Raw genomic sequence first — 13956 nt, 5'->3', positions numbered from 1 at the left:
GCTGAATTTTGCGCGGGGTCCTGGTGGTCTGTAGAGGAGGGTGCCTCTGAGTGTGGTCTTGGGGTCGATGTGGATCTGGAAGTGAAGGTGTTCGGAGTTGGCGAGGTTGGCGTCAGAGCTGGTTGAGATGCGGATTGATTTTTTATGGACGATAGCGATTCCTCCTCCTGTGTGGCCGGTACGGTCCTTGCGTGTGATCTTATAATCTTCTGGGATGGCAATGGTGATGTCTGGGGCGGAGGAAGCGTTCATCCATGTTTCTATTAGGAAGGCGACGTCTGGAGAGGTGGCGTCTAGTAGGTTCCATAGGTCAATGGCGTGCCTGTGGACCGATCGGGTGTTGAGAAGGATGCATTGTAGGTGATTGGGGTCGGGAATCTGTGGTGTGGTCGTAGCGGAGATGTTGTCGGTGCCGATGAATTTGCAGGAGTAGCAAGAGAACGGTCCATGGGTGTGTCCAGGAGCGGCTTGGACGCAGTTGGGGGCGCGACCGGGGTCCATATACCAAGTTGCAACTACTTTGTTACCGTATCCAGGGAGTCCGGGTGCAGAGGTGACTTGACTGTCCGTGGTCAAACTTGCACCACTTGACAAATCCACATTTGTGGATGGAATTCCACTCTACCCACGGGGAGTAGAGGCCTTTGAGGTCCTAGGACCCTGGTTCGCCAGCTGGATTTTTTCTATCTTGCTCGGCTGCTATGGGTGCAGAGGTAGCTAGCAATCACCAGGGCAGGTTGTGCCAAAGATGCTGTGCCACACACTCGATGACACCAACTTCAGGATGCAAGAACACAGCAGCGGGTCGTTGCCGACTACTGTTGTTGCGAGTTGCTCACGGACTGGAGTCGTCACTGAAGTGGTCGATCACCCGAATGGCGATCGCCAATCCTTTGCTATGGCAAATGTAGTCCATGGTTATTGCGGCAGCTGGAGGTCAACAGGAGTATAGTAGCAGCTTGAAACTTGGGGTAAGTTTTGTTACTACTCCGTGGCTGGCAGGACACGACCTCTCTTCGGGCCACTGTCGAAAGGTCTAGCGGGTCGCAATTCTTCTCATTAAGTACGTCGATTTTCCTGCAGCTTGCAGGAGATTGGACCAACAAATCCAAGGGAGTCTGCTTCGGTTTCTGACATCCATTGGAGTCCCTCTTGCTGGAAGCAACATGTTTTCACCACGGGCACACGCTTTCAGTATATGGTCTGTTCAAGGTATAAGTGTCCGCTCTTTGCTCTTCGGCAGAGTCCAAAGTCCTGTTTTCTGTGACGGCGTCTTCTTTGTATCTCTTCTCTGATTCTAAGTCTGAACTGAGTTTCTGGTCCCAGGGGAGCCTCTTAAATCCTAGTTTAGGGGGTGTTAAGGGCATGAGGGATAATGGCCAATGGGCTACTGGTCCCTGTGGCTCACCCACCCCTGAGGTGGCAACATCCTGTGGGTGTACGTCGCCCTTCTACCCAGAACCCTCTATTTCAGGGTCTGTCAACATGGCAGAACCTTTGCTTGGCCATAGATTCCTCTTAGACCACCCTAAAGGCGTGGCTAGCCTTTCAGAGGTGTACGCCTCCTGAATATCCAATTTTCCCACCTGGTGGGCTGGACAGGGCAGGAAGGGCTTTGTACTCCAGTGGTGGTGAAAGCCTTTGAGGCTTACCGCTTTGATGACTGTAAACACTAGCCATCCTGGGAGGTGGGAGGTGTGACCTCCTTCCTGCCCAGGTCTTTGTCTCAGTCCCATCCCACCAGGAGGGAAGACTCTTGTCTTGACGGCAAACAGCTTTGGGATACACGCCAAGGCATTGAGTGCCTGTGTCCTATGTGGGCACCCGTGTGCATGCTAGCTCACCCTTGACCCGAGAATCGTGTTAGAGGTGAAAAAGCACAGTGTTTGACACCAAACGGGACACAATTTGGTTGTTCCATAATGGAGCTGGGTATAGCGACTTTCCTCGGCTGCTGTGTCGTGTTTGGTGTTAAACACTGTGCTTTTTCACCCCTAACACGATTCTCATGTCAGGGTGAGCTAGCATGCACATGGCGGACCTGCAGACACACTTTTACTAGGGTCACACAGTGTGGCACAATACAGTGCCACAGCCCTGTTGAGTCTTTACCACCCTTGCCCTGGGTATCACTGTTACCATATACTAGAGACTTATAAGGGGGCAAAGTACCTTGCCAATTATATTTACCAATTTATATTATTTTTATGGAAAAGAGCAAGGGAGCTGGGGCCTAGTTAGCAAGTTCCAGTGCACATTCAGAGTAAAAAAACAGCATCTAGCAGTTCTACTGGGGGCAAAAAAATGGGGGGGGGGGGCGGGCAGCTGCACTGGAGGCCAATTTCTAAACGCATGACATGGACAGTACTTTGGGGACAGCTGTACCAACATATGTCCCTGGGTGACATCCGTAGAACTGTATTAAAATACCAAGGAGAGTCTACTTACGCAAGATGCAGTCTATTCTCTCAGGGTCCAGGTGGTCAATTGAATACAAATCTCCTTCGGTTTTAACGTGGACGATTGGTTTGATGTCGCTGTGTCCTGTTGTAAAGAGAAATATAAACAAATAAGTAATCAGACTGGAGCACTTATTCATGAATGAGGCTACGTGACACAGAGGAGGAAAGGAGAAGAATCAAAGAATTACAGTTTGCTAGCTGGCATTTTCAGCTATTATTACTATTTCTTTTTATTTTAAAACAGATTTTATTGAGTTTTGAAAATCAATCAAAACCTGCAGTACCATCGCTCCGCAGTGCAGTACCAGAGTACAGCTTGTCACAACGAGCAGCTGAATCTGTCAATGTTAATCTGGAAAGATACAAACAACAAACAAACTACTCCCTCCCCAATAGGCCAATAAATGACTTTCTCTCATCAAATTCAGGGCTGTGCATTATAAAAAGAGTATGATAAATCATAATGAAAAGTCTCGGGTAGGGGGGTAATCCAGTCTTGTAATGGGGAGTATGTTGCATATAGCGGGCCCTCAATTGTAATATATACAGTTCATCTGGGCAACTCTGTCGGGGAAGCCACTGGTGAAGCCAGCTCTGGGTTGGTCCGGCTGTCCACTAATGCATGCCAGGCTCTGGCTCCCTCCATGTTTCCCATACCCCTCTGTGCCTCCCTCTTCCCTCATAGCTCGCCCATTTTACCATCTCATTCTTCCAAGTTGTGAGCTTCGGACCTCATGTTGCCTTCCAACTACACGCTATTTCCTACATAGCAATAATATATGCTGGATCGTGAAACCTTCCAGTTACCTTTCAATTTGCAAGGGTGGGGAAACAAACTCAGGAACAGTGACCCAGGGTTCGTGGGATCTCCTTCTCGATGCTCTCCTCGATCGTGCATATAACTTCCTCCGAGGAAAGCATGTACTGCAGGGCATGACCAAAACATTTGAAGAAAAATAAGGAGCACCATGATGCTGAACCTCCTCTATGGTACCAAAGTGCACAAGGAGTGCGGAGCAATTCCCAAACGCCTGTAGCGCTCACAGGCACGTTTCTAAGCCTCAGCAACATGACAACAACGAAGAACATGAGCCTTACCTAAGGTGGGGCAGGAGCTGCTCTCTGCTCTTTCAGCATCGCAGATGACCATTAGACCAGACTCCAGTTCTTCCTTTCTGGCGTTATCTCCTGAGTTAAGGATGTGATCTTCTAAAGGGAAAACGAAAGCAGGTACCTTCAAATTGTAAGCATTGGTGGAGCAGAAAACATCCATATAACCACAGATGTCCAGGAAGTGGTCAAAGACATGTTTGGTTTTAGGTAACAGATTGTTCTGGATTGCAACAAGAGCATCTTCTGGACATGGACAAGCTGCACAAAGGTTTGAGGGCAAGCATAAGAAGGGGTTTTAAGCCATTTTAGAGTGGTGCCAGTCTGATACAATAGTTATATTTTGTATTTTTAAAGTATCCAGCCAGTTATCAATCCCATGTGTCTTCTACAAATTCATTACAGCTGACTACAAAAATTATAACTCTTGAGGGCAGGATGTTAGCAAATGTCAGAGAAGTGCACCATCGTTCAAGAAATGTTATTATACTGACACAGCTTAGAGCAGTGTGAACGTCATGATGGTTGTAGGAATAGACTACAAAAAAAGGATAGGGGGATAGAGAATAATATGTTTCCATAGATTGCTGTATTAGTTTTCCATTATACAGTCATAAAAGCACACCACCGTCCGGTTGCTCCACGCATCACCCATAATCTACAGTACTAGGACATTGTAAACCAAGGTAGAAACGCTACACAAGAAGAAATTCCTACTATTCACCAGCATCCCTTCCATTACCCATGGTTTCTCCCACCTCCACCTGACTGCCCTTTACAACCATGCAGGTCAAGCACCACTTTCAAAATGTATACCTCGTGGCTGGTCATCAATATATTTCATTATTAAATTGAATTGTGCAGTTCTACTTGCGGTCCTCTTCCAACATTGACACCAAAAACGTAGTGACTTTAGTGATGTCTACTTGATTCAAAACCTAAATCTTATTTAGATCTGACTGAAGAAGACTTTGGGAAGGATGCAGAGTCCGGACTCAGCATCCTTCATAGAGGAGGAAATCTGAAAGCGCCCTCCATAAATGCTTTCACTCGCAGTTTCTTTTGGCGTGTTGTCTGCTGTGAAAGGGCGCCACTGCAAAGAACATTTACAACGTGAAGCTTACTTAAGGTAGGATCCGCTATGCTTTTTTCTCCTTCTGCACCACAAGGATCTGTAAAAGTGGATTCCATCAACTCTTCTTTTCTCAGAACATTTCCACAATTGAACATGTGATCTCCTGTTAGGAAGCACACAAAAGACTAAATTGGAAATTAAATGCCATGAGAAAAATGCTGCAAGTTCTACAGAAGTTATCCTACCAGTCACACTTTTATACGGTGCATGTTCACATACTGCATGGCTAGTACGGTATATCTTTAGAATGGGTACCAAGGAGCCCACAGGGTTAAATACTGATGAAGAGATTTATACTTATCTGTAAAGTATATCGGGCGTTGAAACAGTTGTTGCCTCCGCTGGTTTTAGATGCTTTTAGATATTTTAAAGTATTCAGAACACACTGTTGGCCTCTTTTTTTGACTCATGCATGTATATGTTTATTTATTTGTAGATAAACATGCAAGATCTGGAAAGAGAATCTGTCTTCGGCTATAAATAACGCAAAAGAGATAATATATCTAGACAAGAAAAGTGACCAATTTATTTTTCTTCTTTTTTCTTTTCCATTTTTCTTCATAATCAGTTGGAAATTTAGTGAGATAATTGTTGTCATTTACTTTAGCTATGCCCAATGGGGCATGACATGTGGTGCACACAGAAACACGTAGGCATGCTTATTATGGTTGCCCCCAAGATAAACCGAAAGTTGTTAACTTGATCAGTGGTGTGTAACTCCCCTCAACATTCGTCGCTTAATGAGGTGCAATTCATAAGGTTGGGACAGCTGAGTGCATTAATAGATCTATCTGCTCGGAGTGGGATGCGGAACAGTGGTTTAACTGTTATGATAAAACATATCTGTGTGGCACAATATGTCATTTTTGTAACTCTGTAAATCAAAGATTTAGAAAGAATTCAGTTTAATTCAAATGATTGAAAGTGGAGATGCTGAATAAAAGCTCATTGGGCCACGTTTAGGATATAAAATGCTTATTGCATGTATGCATTCCACATTCAAATATGGCTGCCGTAGCCAGAAAGGGCGTATAGCCTGTCATGTATGTTTATGAAGAGGCTTGTGAAATAGGAGGTGCTTTCTCCATGACAAAGGCAGAGTAAGCCTAAAAAGCATCTGACGCTCAGGCCACAGAAGCTGGGTGCAATCCAGTCTGAAGTTTTACCTTCAAACTTAGTCTCTGAAACAAAAGTCCAAAATCTTCAGCATGGCAAGACAGCATTCTGTGACTGAGGTGGGCTACACAAGGTTAGATAGCTATTAGACATTTGGAGGGAAAAGCTCCAAAAGGGAGGAGGTAGAATTTTGCACCAAGGAAGGTCACTCTATTGGAGCTTGATTGTACCAGTGGGGGAAGGCTGCAGCCTTTAGCCGAAAAGGGCTCCACGAGGCTGGATACCTTCTCTGAGGAGGTTTTGCTGAATAGAATTTGATGCTAAGAAAAGCTCAGAGGAGTGGGAAACCTGAATCTTCAGCAGCAACGCACCTTCATCAGATAGGTTTGGCCCAGCCCTCTAGAGGTCCTTGGAGTCAAACAGTGTCTAAGTTCCACGTCACTCAGGATGTTAGGAGAGCACGTTGACACAGCCCAGGGGTCCAAGACCTCAGTGAAAGCACTTGGGGGTCAAGACTCACTTCAGCAGAAGCCTACAGCACGGTCCAGGGCAGGTTCAGTAGGAATTGGTCAGCTGGACAGTTGTAGAGAAGACCTCTTGCACCTCCTTTCGTCCTTGTAGCCTGAACAGTAGGTCAGCCTTGTAACCCTTGGAGTTTACTTCCTTGTCCCGGGTCTCAGGTTGCAGGCAGCAGGTTCAGTCCTCTTTTGATCTTCGACAGGTCCAGTAGATTTCTGAGGAGGGTACTGAGGATGCCACACGTATGCCTGGCTCACCCTAACCAAAGCTCCCGGGGGTTACCCTACCCACGTTTGTGGCATTTCCTATGTATCCTACAGCCAACAATCCCACAGTGCCCCCCCTAACTAAATCCAAGGTGGTGAAACCCTTGGACTGTGTGCCCACCCCAGAGATACGGCCAGGGAAATAAGCAACCCCTCCTCTGAAGTCACTTCACAACAGTCCTAGAGGCAGCTCCCACACCACTGTGATTGGAGTCTGGCTGACTGGGGCTAAACTAGGGGACTGTACAGGTGTCTTCGGATATCTGCCAGCAACAGAGGTGGCCCCTTTGAAGATAGTTACGTTCCTGGGCACAGCTCAAATAATCGTCCTGCCACAGGAACAAAAACACATTTCAAAATCCAAGCCTTTGCGAGCAGTTTTCATACCTCATTCAGAGTTAAGTACTATGATGGCTGCAGCTGGAACCAATAAAAATAGTCTCCAGAGGCTTTAAGCAGGGAAAAGCTAACTTTTGAAACGTACCTTTTCCTTAATAAATGTTACAAATCAGACTTCAGCAGTGAATTGGGCATTTAATAAATATTACAAAGAGTGCAAGAATTTAATTTCCAAGTGTTTCCAAACCAGAGATGGCATTACTATATTTAATATTGCATCACCGTGTTTGCCAACAGAATAACCACCCTTTGCCACAGTGAAAATCGGTCTTGGGACTTTTTCTATGTAAGGACATGTTTAACATTAAATGTCCTAATTTTAAATACCATGCACCCTGCCTTACAGGCAATAACGTCTACTTAGGTGTGCGTTATTAATATTTAAAAAGAAGCTTTAGACCTTTTATAAGATGTTATTGACAGGCAGAATTGCCGTTTAAAAGCTGCATTTGTCCACCTACAATGGTAGGTCTGAAGCAATGTTTTTCAGTGTTACTGTAGTGGATGGTACAAGGAGTCCTGCAGTCCACTCATGACATTTAACTTACATCCCTAGGGAACACTTTGTACCACATACTTTGAATTTATAGGTAAGTTAAGTATGCCAATTACAGGAATACCAATTTCATCATCCTGAATAGAAGGAGCACGGGCACTTAACCTCTGGTTAGCAGGGGTAAAGTGCACAGAGTTCTACAGCTACTGAAAATCGGCAAGGAACATTTGTGGGGTACACCATGCAGAAGATGGTCATTTCTAACAGGTGTGTGGGTTGGCAATTAATGAATGCTGCTCAGTGCTTGGAAGGTGTTGTATTGGTTACTGTTGTGCAATTAATTTAGTAGGTTGCCTTTGGGTCTAATGTTTGCATGGTGTGTTGAGGTGTTAGGTGTGATGTCATTGGTGTGATGTGTGTGATTAGTAGTGCAGTATTCTTATAAGGTGGTGACAGCAGCGAGTAATTTTTGTTGCTTTGGGAGGAAACGGGGTAGCTTGCTGTATGCGGAGGCCCTTTTATTACGCTTAGACGTCCATGATTTAGTATGAGGCTGTGACTGTTTGGGTCCTCAAGGTGTTATATTGTTAGTGAGCTATGATAGCTGTGCGTCGTGGTGAGGCTTGTGGTCTGATCATTTGGGTGTTTGGCAATGTGTGACGCATGCTCGGTTCTGTGGTAATTGCTGTGTCTTTTACATGTTCTGGTGTGGGAAGGTATCGTTGGTGTGATGTGAGAATTGAAGTTCTAGAGATGTGGGTGGCATATGTGTTGTCGGCTGGAGTGCTATTTCACTTAAAAAGTCTTATTTAACATAAGTGGTATTTTCATCTTGTTACAACCTTACATTGTTTGGCTTCAAGAGTTCTTAACCTTGATATAGGGGAATTGTGTGAGGCATCCATTTACACAGGTGAGTGATTTTTTTTTTATATTAACTTGTTCTGAGTGGTATATATGTTGGTGGGTGCAGGCGGCAGAGATAATTAGAAAGCAATATGTCTTTGAAGCTGTATTGTGCATGTGACCGTGCATCGTGGTGGGTCTTACAGGTTATGCTGCAGTTGGAATCAGGATGTCTCTTGAAGTCCTGGTCAGCAACGTGGCTTTGATGCTGTGTTACAGACATGAGGGAGTTGGGGATAGTATCCAAGGTAAAGTGTTGAAGAAGAGCCTGGTCTGGTTTTTCTACACCAGTTCTGGGAGTTTGCCCTTGGCTGGAGTTAAGCTGAACTGCATACAAAGAAACTATGCACGTCAAGCAATTTTATACATAAAAAGAAAAGTACAGAGAAGTATTACAATGAAAACGATCTTTGTTGGGTAATGCACCTTCCCATTCCACTCAGCTTTCCCGATCATCTTTAAATGCATAATTTTCATACAACTGTACAAGTTTGCCACGTGGGACCCCCCTTACCTCCACCAGTTTCTGCCTTTATTCCTCATCCTCGGCACCAACAATTTCACCCTGGAGGGAATCTTACACCCAGGAATTGACGCTCCTCACTGTTATCAGTAATTCCTGGGTGGTGAACTTCGGACAGTTACCAGAAACCCTGTAATGCGGTCCTGATTGGCTGCATTGGTTTGCTGCAAAGCATTCTCTGACCTACTATTGAAGCTTATGAGCATACATAATTCAACTAAAAATAAAATAACTGTGTGGCATCCACGGAGTACATATTTTTGCATAATTGAGTAATGGGTTTGTAGCTAGATTGAGGCTGGAGAAATAAAGGGCATCAGTCATGCCACTCAAGGGTGGAAGAGAAAAGGTTACCACACATAAAATTAAAAAAAATGAACCTACAAGGCCAATAAAAGATCAATATTTAAGTTCTTTCAGTACAAAAACACAGACTTCTGATCACAAATGTAGCTATCAGGACCCTCCGGTCTACTGGATTACCAGTGGACTGACTGGGAGCCACCTGACTATTGTCTTTTGCGGTGAGAGTAGGGCATCACCGAAACATCAGGTTATCGTCAAACCATCAGCGGATTGCATATAAACATGACAGCTTAGGGAAAGGATCTAACACACCATCTTTATCCGGTCATACCCTCCCACGTGATTTCACATCCAGCCATGGACTGGTGGGAGCTGCTGCGCTGTCCCAATGTTGCCTGAACTTCCAAGATTTAGCCGTTATAATGAATTTCAGTCATTCTGCAGAGATGACAACATCATGGGGGCAATCTTGACACCTCACCTCTAAAAATGAAATCTGTGAGATTGTTGACGCGTTCGACAGAAAATTCTCAAATGATATGAGCCCAAGGGGCAATGCCAGAAGTCCAGATCCATTCGAGTATTGACTAAACCTGCCTACAACAGACATAGGATTTTCCACTATGTCGGAATAACCTCCAGACAGATGGAGGTCGAATAATCATTGGCATTACAACAGCATTGACTTTTGTGTACTTGAGGTATTATACAACATTCTGGTACACGTCACATGCACTTGGGGTCTTAGGCAACATTTCAGTACATGTCCACTCCACATACTCAACCCAGGCAGCAACAACAACTGCAAGCTAGCATCACCAGCCGACACCCACGGACCCTTCAGCTGTCACCGCTGCCGGCACACCTGCAGCACCACCAGGAACACGGACCCAGCACAACCTGAACGCAAGAACACTCCTGAACTGCATACAATAAAAAATGCATCCTCCTCAAAGTCAGATCACTCCACAAACACACCACCGAAATCTGGGACCGCCTGGACAGCACCACCCCAAACGTAGCATTCTTCATCGAAACCTGGACCAACATCACCTCGGGACCGGACATCGCCATCGCCATTCCCCAAGGATACAAGATCTCCAGGAAGGACCGCCCCACCCGCCCTGGAGGAGGAATCACCATCGTCCACAAATCCACCCTCCACCTGAGCTCACTCCCCGACGAGCCCACAGACCTGATGAAACGCCTTCACTTCAAGATACTGGTCAGCCCTACCTCCACCCTCCGAGGAACCCTCATCTACTGACCCCCTGGACCCCGGGGACCATTTGCCAACTCCATCACGGACATCATCTCCTCGCATGCCATCGCATCCACCAACTACACCTTGCTGGGAGACCTCAACTTCCACCTCGACAACCAACTGGACCCCAGCACCACATTCCTCATGGACAACCTCCGCAACATTGGACTCCGCCAGATCGTGACTGAACCCACACACTCAGCAGGACACACACTCGACCACCTCTTTACAACAGGAAACTCCATCACTTTCAGTCACACCACCGAACTCCCATGGACAGACCACTGATGTGTCCACTTCATCTTCAGAACACCCACCATCAACAGACACCAGAACCTTCTCCTTCGAAGAAACTAGACCAGCTCACCTCCTCACTCAGCAACCCCACCCTAACCATCGCAGAAGACGACAACGCCAACACCGCAGCCCGAACTCTGCACAGATGGATCTCCGACAACGCCAACACCGCAGCCCGAACTCTGCACAGATGGATCTCCGACAGCGCCAACACCATAGCCCCCCTCAAGAAAAAACAACAACACTCTCGCCAAGAAAGCCGGATGGTTTACCACCGAACTTCGAAAGTCCAGACACACAAGCTCCGACCTCGAAAAGGCCTGGAGGAACTCCAAATCCACAGAGGACCACAACGACTTCAAAGCTGCCACCAACACCCATCACCAACTCATCAGAAAAACGAAAGAAAAAAGCATTTGAGGATAGAATCTCCACACACGCAAAACAGCAAAGAACTCTTCAGCATCATCAAGGAGTTCGCCCAACCCACCAGCGAGTCTACTGACATCCCTCCCTCACAAGACCTCTGCGACAAACTCAGCATCTTTTTCCACCACAAAATCAAGAGCATCTACGACAACTTCGACAAAGACAACCAACACACTGAACCCTCACCAGCCACCAAGATCCCTGAAGCCAACGATTGACAACTGGACAGCCCTCCCCACCGAAGACACACATTGAATGAAGTCCCTGCCCCCACCACATCTTCAACAGAGCTGCTGACACCATCGCACCCATGCTCCGCCAAACCATCAACCACTCCCTGGCGACCGCCTCGTTCCCCGACGACTGGAAACACACAGAGATCGACCCCTTCCTGAAGAAGCCCTCGGCGGACCTCACCGACCTCAAGAACTATCTCCCTGCTCCCGTTCCCAGCGAAAGTCATTAAGAAAGCCATCAACAGCCAACTCGCCACCTTCATAGAAGAACACAAAATCCTCGACTCCTCCCAATCCGGCTTCAGAAAAAAAAACACAGCACAGAAACAGCCCTCCTCGCTGCAACAGATGACATCTGCTCCCTACTGGAAAGAGGAGAAAGAGTAGCCCTCATCCTCTCCGACCTCTCAGCGGCGTTCGACACAGTCTTGCACCGCACCCTGCACAATGCAGGGACTCCACGATGCAGGGATCCGGGACAAGGCTCTCGACTGGATCCACTTCTTCCTCTCTGGCAGAATGCAGCGGGTCAGACACCCCCCTTTTCTCTCAGACCCTACACCCACCACCTGCGGAGTCCCCCAGGGGCCCTTCCTCAGCCCCACGCTCTTCAAAGTCTACATAGCTTCGCTCGCCCCCATCGTCAGAACCTACGGACTCAACATTGTGTCATACACAGACGACACCCAACTCATCCTCTCCAAATCTAATGAACCCAACACTGCCAAGACACTGCCACATCTCCCAGCACCTGCGCACACTCCACTGGCTCCCTATCGAGGCTAGGATCACCTTCAAGATTCTCACCCACGCACACAAGGTCCTCCACGACACAGGACCAGCACACCCGAACAGCCGACTCAAATTCCACGCACCCCAAAGGACCCTACGATCAGCTCAGCTCTCCTATGCAGTGGTCCCCCCGCACCAGAAAGACGAGATTGGGAGGCCGTCCCATCTCCTTCCTCGTGCCCAGAGCCTGGAACGACCTTCCTCTTCACCTCAGACCGACAACATCGCTCACCATCTTCACCAGAAACCTCAAAACCTGGCTCTTCGACAGACCCCCACCTTGATGGACTGGAACCTGCACCCCCCTCCTCCAGCGCCTCGAGACCCTCACAGATGAGTAGTCGTGCTTAAACACCTGATTGATTTATTGATTGATTGTCACATGCACTGTAGGTCTTAGACAACATTTCAGTACATGTCACATGCACTTGAGGTCTTAGACAGTATTTCAGTACACATCACATGCACTCGTATGATTGTATACATTTATGTTTATTTGTAAACTGACTCTGGACGTGGCACATGGTGCAGTTTTTAGATACATACAATACTGTGCTTCTTATGTGGTTCTATAATTTTGTAATTTTGCTTTGCATTCTCCTATGTGGACCCCACAAACTGCAAAATGTGAGTTTCATGCAAGAACATTTCTGACAGAGACCAGTAAGAACTGGTTTAAAATGCTGAGACTTGAGCGCACTTCGAATCTGGGAATTCAAACGAACTAAGCCTTGGTGGAAGGCGATGCCCAGGAGCACGCATTAGACTTTGGACCATTTGCAAATGATTCAAGTGCATGACGGACGCCTTTCAATCCAGGGGCTCTCTCACATGGACAATTGGATCATAAAGATTGAGTGGGCCCCAGTAGGGAGCACAACAAGAACGTCTTTCAAAGACCGCTTATATAACCTAGACAATGACCCTGAACCTAACAGGACTAAGCGAAAACTGGCGCCTACGACCACTGTAAAGGAGCTGACCTCACATTTGAATTCATTTTTTATTTGTAGTCTTAAAAGGACACAAAGTTGCAAACAGAGCACATGCAGGCATGGTGCATTTTTATTTGAATGCTGGGATGCTCCTTGGGTGAGGGCGGAGAGAGAGAGGGGGTGGAGAGGAAGAGAGGGAGGGAGAGAGAGAGAGAGAGAGACAGAGAGGGAGGGAGAGAGAGAGAGACAGAGAGGGAGGGAGAGAGAGAGAGAGAGAGAGAGAGACAGACAGACAGAGACAGAGACAGAGGAGACAGAGAGGGAGGGAGAGAGACAGAGACAGAGACAGAGACAGAGAGAGAGAGAGAGAGAGAGAGAGAGAGAGGAAGAGGGAGGGAGAGGAGATAGGAGAGAGAGAGAGAGAGAGGGAGTGGAAGAGGGAGGGAGAGGAGATAGGAGAGAGGGGGAGAGAGGGGCAGAGAGAGAGGGGGAGAGAGGAGAGAGGGGGAGAGAGAGGAGAGAGGGGGAGCGAGAGGAGAGCAGGGGAGAGAGAGAGGAGAGGGGGAGGGGCGGAGAGGAGAGGGGAGAGAGAGGAGAGAGGGGGAGAGAGAGGAGTGAGGGGGAGAGAGGGGGGAGAGAGAGGGAGAGAAAAATAGAAAGAGAGAAAGAGAGAGATAGAGAGAGGGGGAGAGAGGGGGAGAGGGGGAGAGGGGGAGAGAGAGGGAGAGGGGGAGAGAGGGGGAGAGAGAGGGAGAGGGAGAGAGG

The 13956-nt window shown here is 47.3% G+C and overlaps 1 protein-coding gene across 1 annotated transcript in view; it reads right to left on the bottom strand.

The window, feature by feature from the left end:
• Positions 1-13956, bottom strand: part of LOC147700503 (uncharacterized) — a 186676-nt gene that overhangs the window by 91115 nt on the left and 81605 nt on the right. The window contains exons 4-6 of the mRNA XM_086929648.1: positions 4697-4810; positions 3561-3671; positions 2449-2544 (exon numbers count right to left, since the gene is read on the bottom strand). Of these exons, the coding sequence (XP_086785774.1) occupies positions 2449-2544; positions 3561-3671; positions 4697-4810 (321 nt within the window). The remainder of the gene's footprint in view (positions 1-2448; positions 2545-3560; positions 3672-4696; positions 4811-13956) is intronic.

The sequence above is a fragment of the Lissotriton vulgaris genome, chromosome 7 (assembly GCF_964263255.1).
Source record: "Lissotriton vulgaris chromosome 7, aLisVul1.2, whole genome shotgun sequence".
NCBI lineage: Eukaryota > Metazoa > Chordata > Amphibia > Caudata > Salamandridae > Lissotriton > Lissotriton vulgaris.
This window is presented reverse-complemented; position numbering and strand designations above follow the sequence as displayed.